The sequence below is a fragment of the Gopherus flavomarginatus genome, chromosome 7 (genome assembly GCF_025201925.1).
Source record: "Gopherus flavomarginatus isolate rGopFla2 chromosome 7, rGopFla2.mat.asm, whole genome shotgun sequence".
Taxonomy (NCBI): Eukaryota; Metazoa; Chordata; order Testudines; family Testudinidae; genus Gopherus; species Gopherus flavomarginatus.
This window is the reverse complement of record NC_066623.1, coordinates 104,458,969-104,479,388: the sequence shown is the minus strand read 5'-3', so window position 1 is coordinate 104,479,388 and position 20,420 is coordinate 104,458,969. Positions and strand designations below refer to the sequence as shown.

Below are 20,420 nucleotides of genomic sequence, written 5' to 3'. Positions count from 1 at the left end.
GCAGTGCCACCTGGCTGGAGCCAGCCACGTCACCGCACAGCACAGCACAGAGCACCGGGTCAGGACAGGCTCTGTAGCTGAGCTGCCCAGCAGCTGCGCTGCCCAGCGGCCCATAGCATTGCGCCAGCGGCACGCTGAGGCTGTGGAGGTGGGGGAACAGCGGGGAAGGGATCGCGGATGAGCCTCCCAGGGCAGAAGCTCAGGAGAGGCCTGCCAACCAAATGTGGCCCGTGGGCCATAGTTTGCCCACCTCTGTCCTACAGCATTAGAACAAGACTAATTCTACCACCTTAAACTAGCAACAGTAAATTGCAGGCAGCACCAGAGTCAGAAAATGGGTTATAGTAAGATTTTAGCCCTCTCTACAGCAGGTTCCACCACTTAGTAAAAGTAGTAGTAATAGTTTGACTTCCTTAAGCCACACAAACATGAAGAAAAAAAAAGATAACAAGAGTGCTGTTAAATGCACTAAGTAAACTGGAAAAAGTTCTCTCTCTCTCCAAGTTTTCTGTTTTAGTTCTCCTTGGTGTTACTTTTAGCAACAGATAGCTTAAAAAATAATTGTTTTGTAACCTAACAGTGTTCCCTTAATACTTGAGAACAGTACAACTACCCACGTGGTTCTCCATATCAATTTATACTAGTATTATTACACTGCCCCTTGCAATACAGCACATCTTTTGGGGGTATGCTGGTTTAAAGCCCACCACAGCAGCTACTTTGAATCTTCTCTCATAAAATGATACCTGAAGAGCTCAAAGATCTTCCTAATTCTCCTGTAGATGGCTGTTTCACTCTCCCGTTTGTAGCTGCAGCTTCCTGCTGCATAATCAGCTTCTGTGTCAAGTCACTCAAAAGATTCAAGCACTCCTTTGATATTGCTGTCCAGTTGTGAGGATGCCCACCTACCAGGGACACAGAAAAATTATTTGAAGGCACAACAGATGTTCTCTTTCTACTCAAGACACAGGTACCACCACGCCTGTTTTGATGGTTGTGTTTATGTTCTACTTTTACTTTTAGTACAAGCTTAGAGAATTATCTGAAACATTAAATTCCTAGAAAGCCATGCTGCATTTTCACTGTGACAGTTTTTAGTCACTAGATATGTGACAGACTGCTGGCCAAATTCAAACCTTCAAGCCACACTCACTGCTCTCAGTAATCTCAATGAGAGTTGCGTGGGCAGATTGGAAGGCTGAATTTGGGCATATTAGTTGCTTAGTGGGTTTGAGACTTGAGGCCAGAAAACTGATGTCAGTTATGGTAATAAACAGATGTGAAGCTAGTCCATAACACCAGAATGCCTGATGAGGTGCAACAAAAGGTCCCCAATGGACTTAAGACAGTTTTTATTGAGCTCCTACGACATATCTCAGTACATGTTAGGAGTTTCATACACTTTATTTATCATTACAGCCACTGTTTGCTTTCACAGCTGCAGGGCTGATTCGTTTCTTTATGTTTGATTCCATCTCACTCTCATCCTCACACTAGGCTTTTATACACATCTGTTATTCTATTATTTGGTTTAAACTTATGATCTGTGATATCAATACCATTCTGCTTTTGATACTCTAGGACCTATGTTTCCTCACAGTTGTCATCTAAAAAAGAAAACCGAACACACAGCAGGCACCAGTATTTGGTAAGTTTAGTAGGGGAGACAACACTATCAAGTCTTCTCCAAATGATGCCAGGGTCTTTTTATGTATGAGTCCCTGTGGTTTATGAAGCATGCTTCAAAGCATTAGTTTGTTTTTTTTTTTAATAAAATCTTAATATTAGAACAGCTCTTAAAAGTTTATAGCCATGAAGAATGAATTTTATAAATACCTGGCTGACTGAGGCTAAAGACCTCTTGTCGTCGCACAGGAGAATACTGGGAAAGTAACATCAAATCCTGTAAGGCCAAGAACTACAAAGGAGGAAAATGTTTTAATAGGTTATAAAAACAAGTTGACCACTTATACTCACTTCAGTCAAAATCTACTGGTTTTTGTTTTGGGATTTCAGCACAGAACTCTTCCTACAAATGCTATCCCTAATGAAGTCAATGGGATTTGTGCACAGATACCATAGCTGTGGGCAAAATTCAGCCATGATGGAAAAAAAATTAATCAGGTTGAACACTGGGAGAATGATTCCCTCACTTAGACCACTGAAAAAAAGATTCATTTCATACTGAGGCTGCTGAGCAAATCAGAACTTTGTAGAAAACTCTGCAGATTTTATGCCATTTTATTTGTCACTGAGTAGTCTAAAGTGCCAATTTCTGGCTCTAATGGTTAAAGACAAGACAGAAATAATGGAATTTACACTGAAACAAAAGCATAGTTTTAAGGCAAGTTCTTTCACTGCCTGCCAGGGCTAGATAACAAGTTAGTCGTGCTATATAAAAATTGTGTCAGGCCTCTAACAGTACTTTTCTGAAAATTTATCAAGCACCCAATAGATGCCCCAAAACATCAATGATACTCAGACCTCAGTGGTTCAGGAGCCAGATAAGCAATCAACATTACCCAAAAGAGCCTCAGTAGTGTGAACTCATTGTTTCATTTACTACAGTACTCTATATTCATACTATATAAGCATCCTGATTAATAATTACAATCACACAGTCTCCCAAGTCTGAGCATCACTGCTGTGATTTCTCAAAACCTGCAGATAAACAAAATTCAGTTTTAAATTACGCTTTTAATAAACTGAGATTACAATTTCAGGAATCATTACAAACTAGGGTTTGCATATCTTTAATTCTGTTGATGGTCGCTTCTCTTCAGCAAGCCCTTTTCCAAAAAGGAAACAGAACTGGAAACACTGGGAACTGTAATGCATCTCAGCAGTAGCATTAGATAAGCTGTAAGTCTCTGAACTCATTAACTACCGCACTTCCCTGTGCAAGGAAATATTCTCAGCTAGATCATTTGTAAGACACCAGTTTAAGACTTTACACCACAAAATAAGAGCAACATTTAGTAAATTGGTTCAAGTACTACATTTGTCATTTCAGAACACAAAGTTCGACATTTATCATTGTCAAATTCACAGGAGGTTTGCCACTATAATTTGTCAATCATGTTAATTTTTGTGTTATTGCCTTTAAAGAAATATATATTTTTACAGAGGACAGAAACCCAAGGAAATGTTGGGTCTTGAAGATAGGGAACAGAAGGACAAACAATAGGAGAGATGCAGCAGCATCAGAAGTGTTGAGTGCACAAATATGTGCATATATGTAGTCTAGTACATGTAATTCTAAACAGTGCCTATTCACCTGAAAGATACAAGCTTGAAAAAACAGTTAACACAAAGTGAATAGAATTTCATATATGCTCTGTTTTAACAGAAGTGTACAGTAGTCTACAAACACAATTGACTAAGTGATATAAAATACCAGAAACTGCTTCTTTCTACCTAAATGAATCTTCCATCATCTTAAACACTGATCCCGTACAGCAAACAAACATAAGGTATCACTATGAAACTTAAAGACAGAAGTTTAAGCACTGCACAATGTTTCTGACTGTTCTGAATTAGGCTGATTTTTTAAGGAACATTTGTTGCAGTCAAAACTATTACACGTAAGTCTCCCATTATCTGCAGTCAGGGAATCTTAGGGTATGCCTATATTACAAAATTATATTGCCCTAAGTTACGTCGATGTACAGCCACTGCAGTAATTCAATCACTTTTACATGTCCACACGACACTTGTTGCAGCAGTGGCGCGCATCTTTACAAGGAGCGTGTGCACTGATTGAACTGTCAGTGTGGGGCGTTGCGGGACGGCTTCTGAAAGCTAGCAACAGTCCAAGTAAGCAATACTATGTTTACACTGACACTGCGTTGACCTAAGCACTATGCCTCTCGTGGAGCTGGAGTTAAGTTGGCGTACTGGGCGAGTTACATCGGCAGGAGCGACATTTTAGTGTAGATACTTAAAGTTAGGTCAACGCAAGGCAGCTTACATTAACCTAACTCTGTAGCATAGACCAGGACTTAGTGAATACACATCTAATATCAACGTGGCAGTTCAAATACCTTTATAAGAAGGGGAGGGTTGCTGTTTAAGATTTTAGGCAGGCACTGGTCTGTTTCCTCTGCGAAAGTTGGTTGAACAGGAAAATGATGTGCCTGAAATTAGAGAAAAACAACTAAATTTGTTCTTCACTAGTTATCTTATGCAGAACAAAACACTGAAATAAGTTAATGAGAGACCACAGTCAAGTTAATTTTTTGTCACTAGCCAAACTGTGAAGGTACAAAAATATATACTCAAAAGCTTCGACATCGTGTTAAACGAGCCAGTGGTTTTTAATGCAGTAGCACAAATGGACATCTACTTTTAAACTGACAAGAACCAGACATATCACTCACTTAATCTTTACGCTACAGTCCCTCACTTTATCTTAACACTCACCAAGTAACCCTTCTGGTTAAATGTTAGGGACACCATCCCACATTTTACTATGTCTTACGAAAAAGCCATAGACATAACATGAAGTGATGCACATCCCATTACCAGAAGGGCATATCAACCTAAACTGTATCGGTCAAATAGCAAGCTCAAAGTTAGACAGAGTTAGCTGTGTCCTGAAGGATTCAAGGCCATTAAAGGGGCACTGTCAGATTTAACATTTCTGTATCTGTATTAATAACTCCGTAGGTTAAAATTCTTTGTTTTAAATAATCTAATTCAGTTGTCATTCTGATGCTCACATTTGATACTTTCATATTTTTGGCTTTCTGGTTCTCATGCTACAACATTTAGACTGCAAATATAGAAGGGAAATGTTAAAATCCCAACAAAAAGCTGATTTAATTACAAGTATCCATCAATGTACTTTTAGTCACATTACATTTAGTTAAAATAATATGGATGCACAGTTTGAACAAAGACTCCGTAGCAGTTTCAGGTTTAAGGCAGACTATTCTTGAAACTATTTCTTTTCTCCCTCCCCTCCATTTCTAAATAGAAACTTTAAGTTCTATCACATTAAAAAGCCAAACAGCTAATAAAATGACTTCAAGCAGAATAGGAATTGCTCCAGAGACTTATCAGCTTACATCACATTCAACTGTATGTATGTACAGCAACTTTTAGTGAGCTGAACCACCTAAAAAAAAAAACCCCACCATGTCATCTTTTACAAGTAAACAAAAACTTTTCCTATGATCTCTTCTGCTGAATAGCCAAAAAACATTTTACAAGGAAACCTCAAGGTCTAGAGGCATGTTTTGATGCCTTTAGTAAACTGGACACTTTCTTCAGAAAGTTCTGATCTGGACATGGGGGTGGGGGGAATAGTTCAGTGGTTTGAGCATTGGCCTGTTGAACCCAGGACTGTGAGTTCAATTCTTTAGGAGGCCATTTAGGGAACTGAGGTAAAAATCTGTCTGGGGATTGGTCCTGTTTTGAGCAGGGGGTTGGACTAGATGACCTTCTAAGGTCCCTTCCTACCCTAATCGTCTATGATTCTATGACTTAAAATACTAGAGATACTAAAAATGCCAGTTTTAGACTCTCATCGGGGCAGCAATAAAGCATTATGTGGAATTAAAGATTCTACAAAGGTGCATAGGAAAACTTAATTATTCTAAAATTATACTAAAAGCTGAAGTAATCATATCCGTGGCTTTCCTGAAGGACTTGAGAGAGAGGACTTCTATAAACCCATTTGAATCTTTGTATTTCATTAATAAACTTTAATCCTCCCATTTGAGTCTCTGAAGTAGTTTGTATTAAAATAAACTGCTCTGGCTTGCAACTTATGTCATGTTTGCCTTACTGTTACTACCCTGGCACAGTCGTCTGATCACAGAAAAGTTACTTATATTCTGAAAAATAAAGACAATTCTCCCCATCTTCTGAAAGTAAAGGGGAGTACATATCTCCTCTGATATTGCTAAAACTTCCTGTTCATGTTTGTAGAAAAACTTCTTTGCATTCTGAATTTGTTTGTAGGTCAGTATTTTCCAAACTTTTGGGAGCCACACTACCATTCAGGAACAGGAAACTAACTGCAAACACATTTCAACCTTGCCATAAGTTGTCAGAGGCCCACCCATATTTTACTTTTTCATAATAAGACACCTCCTCTCTTGTCTTACATGATTTTATCACTAGTAAAATGATTACTGTAGACATTTAATCATTAGCATTTGAGCTAGCACCCATTGAAATAGGGCAGTCCAAACCTCAAAGCTATTGTTCCAGGCTCTCTGAAAATTCAGGTAGCCATCGCTGCATCCGTTATAGTTGAGTCACATTTTGAAGGTTTTCTCCATCTTCATAACAGCTAGAGACTTTGAATGAAAGCTGACACTCTGAGGAACAACTGAGATGTCTGCCCCATATTTTAAGAAAACATTGCTTTAGGTTTTAAAACCTCAGCCCTTTTTTCTGCGAAGCTGTAGCTCAGCAAAGTCTACGAAAAAATAATGTCATGTTATGGGGGTGATTTTTATTCTCTGCTGTTTTACAAAAAGTATCTAAACTAGACAACGAGAAATAAGACTCCAATTCTTTACTATTGGGACTTCACTGTTTCTTTATTGAATCATGGTCTCAGCTTTAAATACATTATGAGTCATATTAAAATAAATCTTAGCCATATTAATTTGAAGCTTAACAATTAAGAAAAAAAGGAGAAAAAATGTATTAATTCCCAAGATGCTTTGAAGTCTCTTTCAATAGCTCAGCCTGTATTCTGTTAAATCAAAATTGTTTGCATTACAGTGTTATGTACTTTGGGGGTTCTGTTTGAAGTTTCTAAGAAGGTAGGGTTCATCAAACATTGGCTGAGCACATGTCGCTCTCTCATTTCAAGTTGAGCTACTGCAATAAAAAACAGCTAAAATGCAAAAGATATTCTACAAATATTAGTTTTCCCATTTAATCTGTAGTTGTCTATAGATGTCACAACCTTGCTATGGTATTGGAAAGGGGAAGGAAAATACTTCAATCAAGCAAAAAAGGGATTGGAGATATCCATCAGCTAGTCTCTGCATTAAAGCATGGTCCCCAGTATGTAATGTTTGAGAACCACTGGTTTAAATTATACGTTAGTGAATATTACTTTTGAACAGAAGCATTTTTTTCCACAACACTGATGTCATCCCCATATAGCAGTCACCCAATACTAACCTCTGTAGCATAGATTTTGAAGAGTAACCATGCAATGTGCCAAGTAATCAGAAGAAATATACCACATAACCAGGTATGGTAGAGCAAGGATAGATCCAGAAGACCAGTAAGTGTGTCAAGAGGATGAAGTTTACTGGGGGTAAAAAAAAAAAAAAAGGTTATATATACATACATACACACATACATACACACACACCCCAAACATATTTAGTATTGGAAAATGCTTATAATAGACTTCTGCAACACAAACAATTTATGGATTAAAGCTTATTACAAGAAATGTTACTTGGACAAACATTTTATCAAAAACGCATTTAGTTCTTTTAACTTGTTAGCACTGATGGTTCTGTAAGATCCAAAACTTCACAGTCAACTAAGAGTGATGTTAAGCTCCCAACATTTGCCATTTTAAACAAGGAATAGTCATAAGTAAAGAGATACTACAAAGATTGGGAAAAGGAGAATATATACAGAATACATGTATGTGATGTGAGGGGAAAATATTCCCTTCTTGTATTCTAAAAGGCTGTCATTTATACTACTTACCTATCTGTATTAAGGTCCATTGTGGTACTTATCCATGCTCTTGGAATGTAACCTAGGTAGTAAACAGAAGGACATGTAAAATAGATCTCTAAAACTATGAAGTGTATACAAAAAGGCTAGTAAGAACTTTCATGTCAGAATGACGGTAGATTACACACAGACAAATGAATTGCAACATGGGTATAGTGGAAAAAGGTGATTTTTTCAGAGATTGGCTACAGAAAGAATGGATGTCTTTTAAAGCCCCTGACTATGAATCAGGAGATGTAGATTCTACTTCTAGGTCTATTAATGGTTTGTCTAGGGGTCTAATCCAAGTTACTTCTGTTATTCTGTTTCACCTACCTGCAAAACAGGGCTAATGCACATCTACATCACAGGGCTGTTATAAAGATAAATGTCAGTGCAGCATTTTGGAATCCTCAGTGGAAAGTGAACTAGAATACTCTACATTTCTAAAGTGCCTTCATTACCTATAGAATATAAATATGGCAAGTGGAAGAGGAATACTTCAATATCCTTTAGGCTTAAAATACAAAAATTGCCATGATTGTATGGCTGAGCCAGTAAGCCATTCACCTACACTTCATCATAATGGTGAAAAATGCTTATTTTACTTACCTAATTAAAAAAAACTATGCACCCTGGACAAGTTATTTGTACGGCTGAATAATAAATATTAATAGATTGGTTAAATAGTTCTCTCAGTATATATGGACAAGAAAAAAAAAGTCAGAATTCTTACCAAAAAAATAATACGCAACACAGACGTTTCTAACCAAGTACAGTGATTCCACACAACTATGTTTAACCAGCAGAGGCAAAGATCTTCTGAAACGTAAGTACTTGTATTGCTAAAAAAAGAAAGATTAGTTGAAGCATTCTGCATTCAAAAGAAATGACGTATAATAAAGTCCTCAAACAAATGCAGTCAACCTGAAGTCTAGTCAATTTTAAAAGATTAATTAGAAGTAGATTCAGGTGTTACCCCTATATCTGAGTCCCCCAGCTGTAGTTTCTGCAATTGAAACCAGTAAGAAAATGTGATTGTAGAGTCTTTTTTCTCCCCTGTTGCTGTGTGAAAAAAATCCACTAGTAGAGAAAATAGACCACACAGAAGAAACAAGGAAATTGACTATATATAATTTGCTGTCAAATGCACAAAGTAAGTTGCAAATAGAGGAAAGTATGTTTCTTCTCTATTCTCTTAATTAGAACCTCGGGTGTTCTATACTAAAAAGCAGATAAAAATTCAGACAGAAGTATGATTTTTAAGTTTATGACAATCCTTCAAAACCATGAAATAGAGGTAGATATTCAAACCTTCTTGCACATAATCATATTTCCTTTGAAAACTGAAAAACGTCTCACTAATAAAATGTATGCAAGAAAATAGATGAGATTTACTCTCTCACTTAGATAAACAGTCTCAGAAAAGGAGAGTTGCCAATATGAAACTGCAAGCATCTAAAACTGTATCAGATTTTATTTTAGGAAGCACGTGTATATTTACTGACAAACTAAACTGATAAGCCAGGTTTAAACTAAATTAAGAGTGTCATCACAATGTTTTGTACTAGTTTAACTAAATCTGTTTAAGACACCTTCAAGTTAAACCAGTACATCTCTGTGTTTAGACCAGGCATTGGTCTAGATATCAACTGGGATCCACTGCGGCTCCTGGATTCTGAAGTATTGCAGTAGCAAGAGTCTACCTCTTCAGGTACCCTTCAAAAGCACCCAGTAGCTTCAGCTAGTGCAGAATACAGCAGCCCACAAGAACTATACACATGTAAGGGTAGTGATTGATGCTGGCTTTTTGCTTCAGAGCATGATTTAAGCTGTTATGATTTATGCCTGAATTAGTTTAGTAACCTGTTCATTGAAAGCTTGTTTCCCCCCCCCCCCCAACATCATGAGGCTTAGAATACACTAGGCAACTCCTGCTGGGAGTTCCTGGAGTTAAACTCAATGGCAGGGCTCTCTCACATCTGGAATTCACTATGAACAGTGGTGCACCTGAGCCAGAATTTACCATGCTTCAGGGCTCTGTAAATTTTACTTGGTTGTAACATTAGGAGATTTTTGGTTTATTTTACCATTAGGATTTTATGGGATCAGGGGAGGGACCTTTGCTAGGATTTAAGCTGAAAGCCTTATTTGCTAATTTTATAATAGATTGGTTTAATAAAAGAATACAAGTGCTTGGCCACTGGCACCCACATACATTTTGGTATTGGAAGCAGACCAAAAAAGGAGGGGGGCGGGGACAACGAAGTTGACCCTTTGTCATTTGAGCGGATTAGATATTTATCTTTACAAAGCTTTTTAGCCTCTTACCTGTATGACTGGAAATGACAAATAGTTCATATTGTTAACAAGGTACAAGAGACTATAATTGTAGCCCATGAAAGCTCCAGACAGCAGGAGGAAGAGGTGATACTCATTTAGGCACATGTGTTGAACAGCACCATCTAAGCTAAAGTAAAGAAATGGTTCATTTATAACATATAATACTGTAAATTACTATTCTAGACTTCAGTTTAGCATCTAACTTTAGTTAAGCAGAGCTTTGATTTTATTCATTTGACTGGTGTAAATGAAAAATATTCCCAAGTATCAGTGAGGGATGTACACCAGAGCAAGTTTTATCTGAGCTGTTAGTCCTATTACCTGTTCTTCCTACTTATACATCATGGGGCGGGGGGACCAAGATCTACTGAAGATGCCATTTAGAACAGGAGACAGGTTCTTAGGTCATTTTACAGCTGAAGGGTCATTTGACCTGTTCAGCAATGAACGTGAAGCAAAGGAGATTTAGTTTAGATCACTGATACTCAAGACTGAGGCTCGTGAGCCACAAGTAGCTCCTTATGCATCTCCTTTGCAACACATGACATTAAAACACTGATTTAATAAATTAATCTAAGTTATTAACCAATCAGGATGCTTTTACTGTGTTATTAACCAATTGTGGTTGATAATACTACTTAGTCATTTTTCTTAGTCATTATATACATGCACACATATATACATACACACACACACACACCCCATGATGGGGAAGTATTTAGTATATAAACTAAATATTTCCCCATCATGCTGTTTAAATATGAATATATAGTACCATAGCAAATAAAACAATGAATTCACACTACTGCATCTCTTTTGTGTAATGCTGATTGTTAATTTGACACCTGGACCACAGAGTACCACTGGATTAGATATTACAAAAAACTTTCTAACTGTAAGGGTAGTTAAGCACTGGAAGAGAATACCAATGTAGGTTGTGGAATCCCCTTCACAAGAGGTTTTTAAGAACCAGTTAGACAAGCCACATCAGGGAACATCTAGGTATTCTTGGTCCAGCCTCAGCATAGAGGGCTGACTAGAAGATCAAGATCCCTTCTAGTTCTACATTTCTGTGATTCGATAGTTCATTTCCATTAATAATCTTAGTAACATGGATGGTCAAGGCTTCTGGTCAAACTTTAAAAAAAAAAATCCACAGCAATGTTTGTAAACTAATCATTTGTCATTCTTCACTGAAGTACTCTTCTCCTCCCAGTACTCAAACTAAACCAAGTTTAAGAACAGACACACAATTGCTCATCTTTTGCTAGAAGTTTAAGGGTTATTTCCTCTAGGAAGAGTCCATCAATGAACTCATTTTAGTACAAAAAACTGTACTACTTGCACAATACTTGGTTTCATTATTAACAAAAAAAAGTCACCTTTCTGAAGCTGTACAGGGTAGAGCAAGGAATTGGAACTTCCCCTTAGTCATAACTGCAGCACACCATGCCACCAGCATTCCCATTATAGCGTGAACAACTGAATGGATAACTTGCCGTGGGTGAATAATCTTTCCTAACAGTGCTAATCGAGAGCAGGGAATAGAAGGCACAACTGCAAATAAAGAAAAAAAACAAAAAACAAAACCAAACAAAACATGGTTTATCAACTGCTAATAAATAAAACTCACATAGCTTCTGTTTCATTTGCATATGATACCTCTGACACCACGGAACACTTTAGTTATAATCAACCATAAGCTGATATAAATAAATAACTCAGCAGCACAGAGGAGAGTTTCAGGAGTATGAAGTAGCACGAGGATACAACAGATCCCCTTCCTACTCCAAAGTGCAGTCACATTAGTGGGGCAGAGCGAAATGGCTGGTGAATACATGGAAATATATAGCACTGGAACAAGTTTGTACAGAATTTTGAATTGGATGAGGAGCCTGTTCAGGGGACACTGCTTCACTCTACATTCACCGCTGGTGATCTGACTCTCAAAATGCAAGTAGATTGTTGAGGCTACACACAGAATCCAATTTTTAATGGAAGAATCAGAAATTAAAACAGTTATTTTAAAGAGGATCAGGGTTTTGGTTTTTTTTTTTTTTCCCATTCAGTGTTTCTGACCAGGGCAAGTCAATTTGACTATTATGAAGTCCCTTTAACACTGCAGCCACCATTAGATATCTAATTAAATTAAGCTTTAAGGCATTCCATAGAGCCAATACATACAGTATAAAAACACATCCTTCAAGACAGTCCTCTCATTTAGTTAAAGGTCAAATATCTTGTTGACAGCAACTTTCACAACCCACCTGCATAAAATTCAACATTGAAGATGCTTATTATCAGTATCACCACTGACATAAGGAGGATACAAAAGATGACATAGGAAGTATACCAATCGTTGAATGAATCTAAAATGAAAGAGAATACATTGTTCATAAAGTGCAACAGTACTATATAAAGCTATGATGCTAGCAAATGTTTAATATTAAAGCATCTAGGTCGGGGCGGGCAAACGTTTTGGCCTGAGGGCCATATCAGGTTTTGGAAATTGTATGGAGGGCTGGTTAGGAGAGGGGGTTGTGCCCCATCCAACCCCCGTTTCCTGACAGCCCCTCTGGGACTCCTGCCCCATCCACACACCCCCACTCGCTGACCGTCCCCAGACCCCCACCGCCCCATCCAACCCCTCCTCTCATTCCTGACGGCCCCCCCGGGACCCCTGCCCCATCCAACTGTCCCTTCTCCCTATCCCGACTGCCCCCTGCCGCCCCATCCAACCCATCCTCCTCCCTGACTGCTCCCCTGGTATTCCTGCCACCATTCAACCCCCTGTTCCCCCCCCCCGACCCCTATCCACACCCCTGCCCCCTGACCACCACCCTGAACCGGATGCGGCCCATGGGCCATAGTTTGCCCACCTCTGACCTAGATACACAATGCATAATCACAATCAATAGGTTCTTATTTCATTGAGAAGGTAGTATTTTGTAACGTGCAAATGCACTGTGGTTCTGGATAAACAATCATACTTCAATGGAGCATGTTGTACATCTTAGTAATTGGATTTGTCATTTATGAAAATACAGAATGTTGCAATTTAATTTGGACACATGCATGTATTTCTAATATAGCTGAAGTAATTCTCTTTTCAGCAATAGTACCCTTACCTAGACAAACCTGAATATGAAAATTAAGGCCTGGTCTATACCACAAAGTTAGGTCGATGTAAGCCACCTTGCATCAACCTAGTTGTACACGTGTCTACACTTAAATCCATCTCCCACCAGTGTAAATGCTGATGTAGTAACACTAGCCCCCTAAGCGGTGCTGAGCCATGGTCAGATGTACTGGGTTCGATGCAGTGTGTACGCTGATGGTGTATTACCTGTTGACCCTAACAATCCTCCAGCAGCTCTCCCACAATGCCCGACAGACCACTCCAGCCACAGTTGTGAATTCCACTGCCCACGAGTCACACAGACCGGAAGCTCCCCCAGCCCTCCCTTTAAAATCCCAGAGAATTTCTGAAATGCCTTTTCCCTGATTGCCCATCTTGGTGAGCACACATCTATCTGCTCGCCATTGCTGTGCACAACTGCCAAGCTAATCATGCCAACTACAAACTCCAGACGTGCTCAGACTGGAGTAGACAGCAGACATTTGAAATCCTGGGCCTGTGGGCAGAAGAGAATGTGTAGGCACAGTTCTGAACCAGCTGAAGAAACGTCAACATCTACAAGCAGATTGCTTGGAGGATGCAGGCAAAGGGGTACGACAAGGACCAGCAACAGTGTCACATGAAAGCCAAGGAACTAGGGCAAGCATACCAGAAGGCCAGGGAGGCCAATCATTGATCTGGCGTGGAGCTACGGTCCTGCTGCTTTTACAAAGAACTGCATGCCATCATTGGCAGAGAGTCCACCACCATCCTGACACCACCATGAATACCTGTAAGGTGCCAGAGTCACAGGCCCCTAACATGAACAGAGAGGTGGTGGAGGATGAGGAATACAAGAGACAGATGACTGGGGGGTCCATCTGTGTCATGAGTCAGGACCCATTTTTGACTCCACCACAGTCCAACCAGTCCCTGCAGTTAAGCACAGGCAAGCCCAAAGCAGGGGAAGGAACCTCAGATAAGCATGTAAAAAAGTTTCTAATTACAGTGATAGCCTCCCCAACTTAGCAGGACATAGCTACTGACTTTTCATTAATTCAGTGGTTTTCAAACTGTGGTCTGTGGACCCTTGGGGTTAAACTATGTTGAAGATTTCCACAGGGGTCCACACTTTCATTTGAAAAATTTTTTAAGAGTCCACACATGAAAAAAGGTTGAAAACCATTGCATTAATTTACCTGTACTACAAAAGGCAGTGGTACAACAAAAATGTAGAGTTGATAACTGCTTCTCATTCCCCTCCAGACTGAGACAAAGGTGGCCATGCAGAGCAGTTTGTTTACAAACAGATGTATGTCCCTTGAATCTCCTGAGAGCTCTCAATGAAACTTGCATGAAGGTACTCTGCAGTCCTCTCCTGAAGATTTCTAGGGTTCAGTGTCTTATTTCTTCCTCTGTGGTAGAACACTTTCCCATGCCATTTGGAGATGACTTCAGCAAGAATCATTGCCATAAACAGGCTAGCAGCATACGGGCTTGGGAAGCTTCCGGACGCCAACAGCAACTGTGTTTCTCTGCCTTTGTTACCCTTGAGACTGAGGCCTTGGCTACACTGGCGCTTTACAGCGCTGCAACTTTCTCGCTCAGGGGTGTGAAAAAAACACCCCCCTGAGCGCTGCAAGATACAGCGCTGCAAAGCATCAGTGTAAACAGATTGTAAGCTAATCCCCATGAGGAGGTGGAGTACGTACAAGCTCTCTCCCAGCACTGGCGCTGCGACCGCACTCAGACTTTAAAGCGTTGCCATGGCAGCACTCCCGTGGCAGCGCTCTGAAGTTTCGAGTGTAGCCATGCCCTGAGATATCAGCTAAAACAACCACCACCACCTGTGGAAAATGGTGCCAGTGCCCTGTACTCAGTTTCATGCAATCGAGCAATTCCCTCCTTATTTCCCTCACCCCTGAGGTGGTCATACTCACCATGGCTGGTGCCGTGAACAAGCACTCCAAAGAAAGAGTACCAATAAGCACATCTTACTTAAACACCTAGGGAATCAAAAGAAGGGGGGAATTCTGAATCCTACGTTTCGTTTTCCATTCCTACTATATGGACAATGGTAACTCTATGTATTTTATTTGGTGATGCAGCTGCTGAGGCCTTGAGAGGTACAGTCTCCACACCACTGGGACGACTGACCCAGTGGGAGAACGTGTTCTGCAAGATCCTGCAAGCCAGTGCTGCACCAGACCTCGAACAGAGGGCCTGGAGGGTGAATATTGCGGACACTATGGAGACGGAAAGGGCAGACAAGAGAAAAGCACAGGAAAGGGAGAGGGAGCTGCACCAGGATATAATGCAGCTTCTCCATCAGCCAATGCAAACGCTGCTGACTCTTTTAGACTTTCAAGTTTAACAATCCCAGGCTCAACTGCCATTGCAGTCAGTGGAGAATTGCAGCACAGCACCTCCCCACACACACACACACCATTCCACATGGGCTCAAGGCCTGCATCCCTACCCCTACCACTCCACACTGGGGGAAAGCATGGATAACCACAGCTTCATATACACCGACCTGGAAGAGCCATGGTTGATGTATGTGTAGCTACAACTGAGCGTGTTCCCAGCTCTTGTTTATTTACTGAGATTCTAAATTATTTTAAGTTAAAACACATTTACTTTTAAACTCTTCAGATTTTTTGTTTATAGCTGTTTTTGTAACTGAATACAACTTTCTTGTTTTGAAAATTATTCATCTGTATTAGTTTACAACATATGGTGGATAATGCTTGGGGCAGTTAAAGTAGTGCTGTTGTACTCACAACCATAGGCTCAGTGACAGTCATCATCACCTGTCATCATAAAATGTACAGCAAGAACCACAAAATTAACAACTGCACTGTCAGTGATATATGCACATATGTGAAGCAAGCACAAATCCTAACAGATCCCAAAACTCAGCAACAGGTTGAGCACAGTATACCATAGCACACCACATTACAATGGCTGGCCGCTGAAGTGGTCTTTCAAAGCCGACTTAGGCTACATAGCTCCTCACTGAGCTCATCTAATAGATGAGCACTTGGCTGCTGAAACTCAGACAGCCAGTCCACCTCAACCTTCCACCCGTGCAGAAATCTCCCACCCCTCCTCCTCTTCTCCCTCCCCCCACCCCGCCCTTTGCTTCACAAACATCATGCAGGACACAACAGGCAGCTATAACCACTGAGATACTTTTCACACTGAAATCCAATCTGGCAAGGAAACAATGCCAGCACCCTTTCAATCTATGAAAAGCGCATTTAATTCTCATTCTGCATGTGCTGAGCCTGCAGTTGAATCTTTCCTGGGTGCTGTCAAGGTGGCCAGCGTATGGCTTCATGAGTCATGGACAAAGGGATAGGCTGGATCCTATGTCTACTGCCATTTCAACATAGCCAATGGTAATCTGCTGGACAGGAAAGAAAGTCCTTGTTTGTAGCTCTGTGAACTGTCCTGCATTCTTAAAGATAGGAGCATTGTGCACGTTCTCTGACCAGCCAACAATGATGTCAGAGAAGGGTCCTTGGTGATTCTTTTCTGTTGAGGTACTAAAAGCTGAGGCGCTCTGGGGCCAAAATAGGGATGTGTGCACTGACTGCTGCTCCAACACAGTTCGGGAAGTCCATAGCTGCAAAGCCATCCACTATGTCCTCCACAGCAGATGATTCATGGCCATGTACACTTGCATGACAACGGCCCCCCACAGTGGATTTTTCTACTCCAAAATTACTTCCCACTGACAGGCAGCAATCCAAAGCATTGCAAATTGACAGTGTGATCATTACCTGCTTCTCCTATCAGTGCAGTTCTCGATCTGGTGTCCATGCATTGGATGACACGGGAGAGCTCACCACACAGATCCAGGCATGTGGCCTTTTGCATCCAAAAGTTCTACAGCCACCGCTCATCTCCCAAACCTGCACTACAATACAATCCCACCAGTCAGTGCTTATTTCTCGGGCCCCAGAAATGGCACTTCACCATCCGTGGCTGCTCAGTGAACACCACCAACAACCTTGAATTGGTTCTTGCTATGTCTCAATGCAAACTGACCACATGGAAATTCCCTGCAGTTCTTGCCACTCTGCAAATACTGGAGGATCATGTATCCTGTGCTTGCGATGGTCATGACAATAGGGCAGAGCTGTGCAGGCTCCATGCTTCTGTCAGAGATGGTGAACAGTGACAAGTTCCATGCAGGTTCGTGGGAAATTGAAAACAGATCCTAAAATCATCAGCTAGAGATATTATGGGATGGATAACACTGTATTATGGAAATTTGACCACATTTCTCCCAGTCACCCGTGCGAGACTCCATTCTGCCTCACCATGCATTGCCAAAACTACTCAAAAGACAGTGCACTGAACAGTGGCAGGTTGCCTACTGGGATACCTACCCATACGGCACTGCACCGTGCATTAACACAAGCACTCCTAGTGGGTACATGCAGCACTGACCCAAGGAGTCAAGTATGCACAAACACTTGCGATATACTAACTGTGAAGGGTATATGCCAAAACTTGTGTTGGCAAAACTCTGTCATGTAAAGAGGCTTACGATATTAGTTATTTGGTAATTACTGTCAGAAGGATAAGATAAGATGACAGCTCTCTGAAAGGCTGAATGTCACAACTACCAGGCTTTCCAGTTGGTCTATCTATTGGAGACAGTCAACACCACTCCTGTAAACGTATATTTTCCTTTTGCAAATCTATTTAATATGTAGCATATATTTATCTGCTTCCTCAGACACTTTAACAAACCACTGAACCTTTGATAAAGATAAGTATCAGCCGTTATCATTTAAGCAGCAAGTTATATATTGGAAAGCATATTTACATATCAGTTTCCACAAATTTAGAAAGGTCTCAAGTGCTGGTAAACCAGTATCCCTAGAGCTCTGGTTCAACAGTGATCTACAGGGCACCTCCACATGACTCAAATAATTAAACACTTCGAAAACCAGACAGTGGAGGGTGATTTATGAGATGAACTTTCACTTACAAAGGATTCCACAGGGCAAAATAGTTAGAAAACAGAGTTCAGTAAGAGGGGTGAATTTAAAAATTAAGGACTTGATTCAGTCTTGAAATAAAGTGATTCCCAGGCTACACAAGCCCTGCAAAACTCAGTTTTCAGCACAATGCAGTTGCCAACATACTTATTTTTTATTTAAATCACAGCGTAAGTAGCAAGCGGAAATAGAATGCTTTAATAATTGCACAGAAAGTTAATCATTACATGTGTAGGGAAGAACACCTACCTGAAATCCATTGTATAGGATGAAACAAATCAATGCTGCTAATACTTATGAAGACTGCTGTACACAGAGGTAGCAGTAGTACTGACCAGGCAATACTAGCAGCCACTCTCCAACCCAAAACCTAAGAAGGCAAAGGAAAACATGAGTAGCAGTACAGCTTAAATCTTAAATACTGTTTCTGTAAACCAAATACCAGTCTAACTACCATATAACCCAATTAATCTGAAAGGTCAGATACTTGTGCAATATTGTTCACATCAAGCATTTAAAAAGCATGCATCCGGTCCCACGAAACCATGAGATTATCACTAAAATCTCATGAATTTTAAGTTAATCAATTTGGGGTTCTTTTTAGTTGACTTTTGGTTTCTGAACTTTTAAGTGGCAGTTGCATCCAGTTTTCAAGCTTTTCCCTGCAACCATGAGAGTTAGAAACATACAGGTTTGTTTTTTTTAAAAAGGAAAACAGAGGATTGGTCTATACCTAAAACTTCAGTCAACCTAGCTATGTCACTAAGGGCTGTGAAAAAAATTTGCACCCATGCGATGTAATTACATCAAACTAACCCCTCTGTAGATGCAGATAGGTCAACAGATTAATTCTTCCCTCAACCTAGCTACCACCTCTCGTGGGGGTAGACACACTAAAGTAACAGAAAAATCCCTTCCATTTCTGTCACAAATGCCCACATTACAGTGGCATAACTGCAGTGCTGCAGCTGTGCAACTCGTAGCATAACATACCATGAGAGTCTCACTTAATCAGTCGACTCCAGCAAGGTTTGTAGTAAAATGGCAAGAACTGGTAACAGCTTGTGACTTGCTGCACACGCGAGAGTCCGCATTTGTGGCAAGTGGCAAAAAAGAATGAGGACCCAAGAGTCATTGTTCATGAAGCAGAATCTCTCTTGATTGTCCCTATTATGTCCTGAAGTTAATTTTCAGGCTGGGATTTCCAAGAACCAGAGTTTGGCGCCTATTGGCCATTGAAAGGCAATAGGATATAGGCATTTAACTCCCTCTGGCACACTAGCTCTCAGTGGTTAAGTCAGGGTCCGGATCCCCCCCAAGGGCTGCCAGTCACTGCGCACCCCCTGCCGGCTGCTGGGCCCGCATTACCCAGCAGGGCACTGGCAGCAAGTCCCGCCATCCCAGACAGGCTGCGGGCACTGCTGCTCTCGGCGGGACACGCCAACTGCCAGAGGTCCCCGCTGTGCCGGAGCGGGCTCCGCACACCCGGGGCAGGGCACCATCCCGACGCGCGGGATCAGGCCAGGCCTCGGTCCGCCCGGCTCCCACAGGATCTACCCCGCAGAACGGCCCGCGACGCGCGACCCCTACTCCCCCCCTCCACCGGGGGCAAGGCCTGAGGTGGGCCTAGGAGCCCCCCCCGCCACAAGGAGGGGCCTGAGAACGGCACGGGGCGCGGCCCTCACCTGCCGGAGCAGCGCCTGCTGCTCCCCGCCGCCTGCCCTCATAGTCCCTGCGGCGTGACTCCCGCCGCCGCCGCCGCCGCCGCCATTCAAAGCCGCCCGCGTTCAGGCCCCGCTTCCTCCTCCGGGGCTGTTCGTCGCGCTGCCTGTTGGCGCCACCCATCAGGCGCTCCTAAGGCCAGCCCGCCGCAGGGCCCCGCAACCGGAAGTGACGGCGACAAGGGAGCTGCAACTACGGATGCTGCGCAGTAGGGGCACTACGCGTGGCGGGACTCCCGGCGTGCCTCGCGCCCAGGTGATCCTTAGTGTGCCCCCTGCTTGCGCGGGTCAGGGAACCAACGCCGGTCGCGCTGTGAACTCGGTGTGGGGCCCTGGCTTAGTCCCGCGCTGCAGAGCTTCTTGTACCCAGTGTGTTCACCCATCCACCGCCCTCTCGTTACTCACTCGTATGGCGAGGAACTTACAGCTCCTCCGCTCTTTCCACAGCTAATGGAGACACAAGAGGCCACGTTACGAAAAGAGCAATGGGACGATCCTAAGCAACCAGAGCTGTTT

At 41.7% G+C, this 20,420-nt stretch overlaps 1 protein-coding gene across 3 annotated transcripts in view; it reads right to left on the bottom strand.

Annotated features, from left to right (window-relative positions):
• Positions 1–19,954, bottom strand: part of NDC1 (NDC1 transmembrane nucleoporin) — a 29,509-nt gene extending 9,555 nt beyond the window's left edge. The window contains exons 1-11 of one of the 3 annotated variants that reach the window (XM_050962314.1): positions 19,869–19,954; positions 18,433–18,553; positions 12,315–12,416; positions 11,430–11,604; positions 10,036–10,174; positions 8,441–8,549; positions 7,696–7,747; positions 7,150–7,282; positions 4,044–4,136; positions 1,837–1,918; positions 747–905 (exon numbers count right to left, since the gene is read on the bottom strand). In XM_050962314.1, the coding sequence (XP_050818271.1) occupies positions 747–905; positions 1,837–1,918; positions 4,044–4,136; positions 7,150–7,282; positions 7,696–7,747; positions 8,441–8,549; positions 10,036–10,174; positions 11,430–11,604; positions 12,315–12,416; positions 18,433–18,553; positions 19,869–19,910 (1,207 nt within the window). In that variant the 5' untranslated portion in view covers positions 19,911–19,954. Of the gene's footprint in view, positions 1–746; positions 906–1,836; positions 1,919–4,043; positions 4,137–7,149; positions 7,283–7,695; positions 7,748–8,440; positions 8,550–10,035; positions 10,175–11,429; positions 11,605–12,314; positions 12,417–16,953; positions 17,127–18,432; positions 18,554–19,176; positions 19,559–19,868 lie in introns of those variants that run through there. The other 2 variants (XM_050962315.1, XM_050962316.1) reach the window with 2 other exon arrangements.
• Positions 19,955–20,420: the final 466 nt, after the last annotated feature.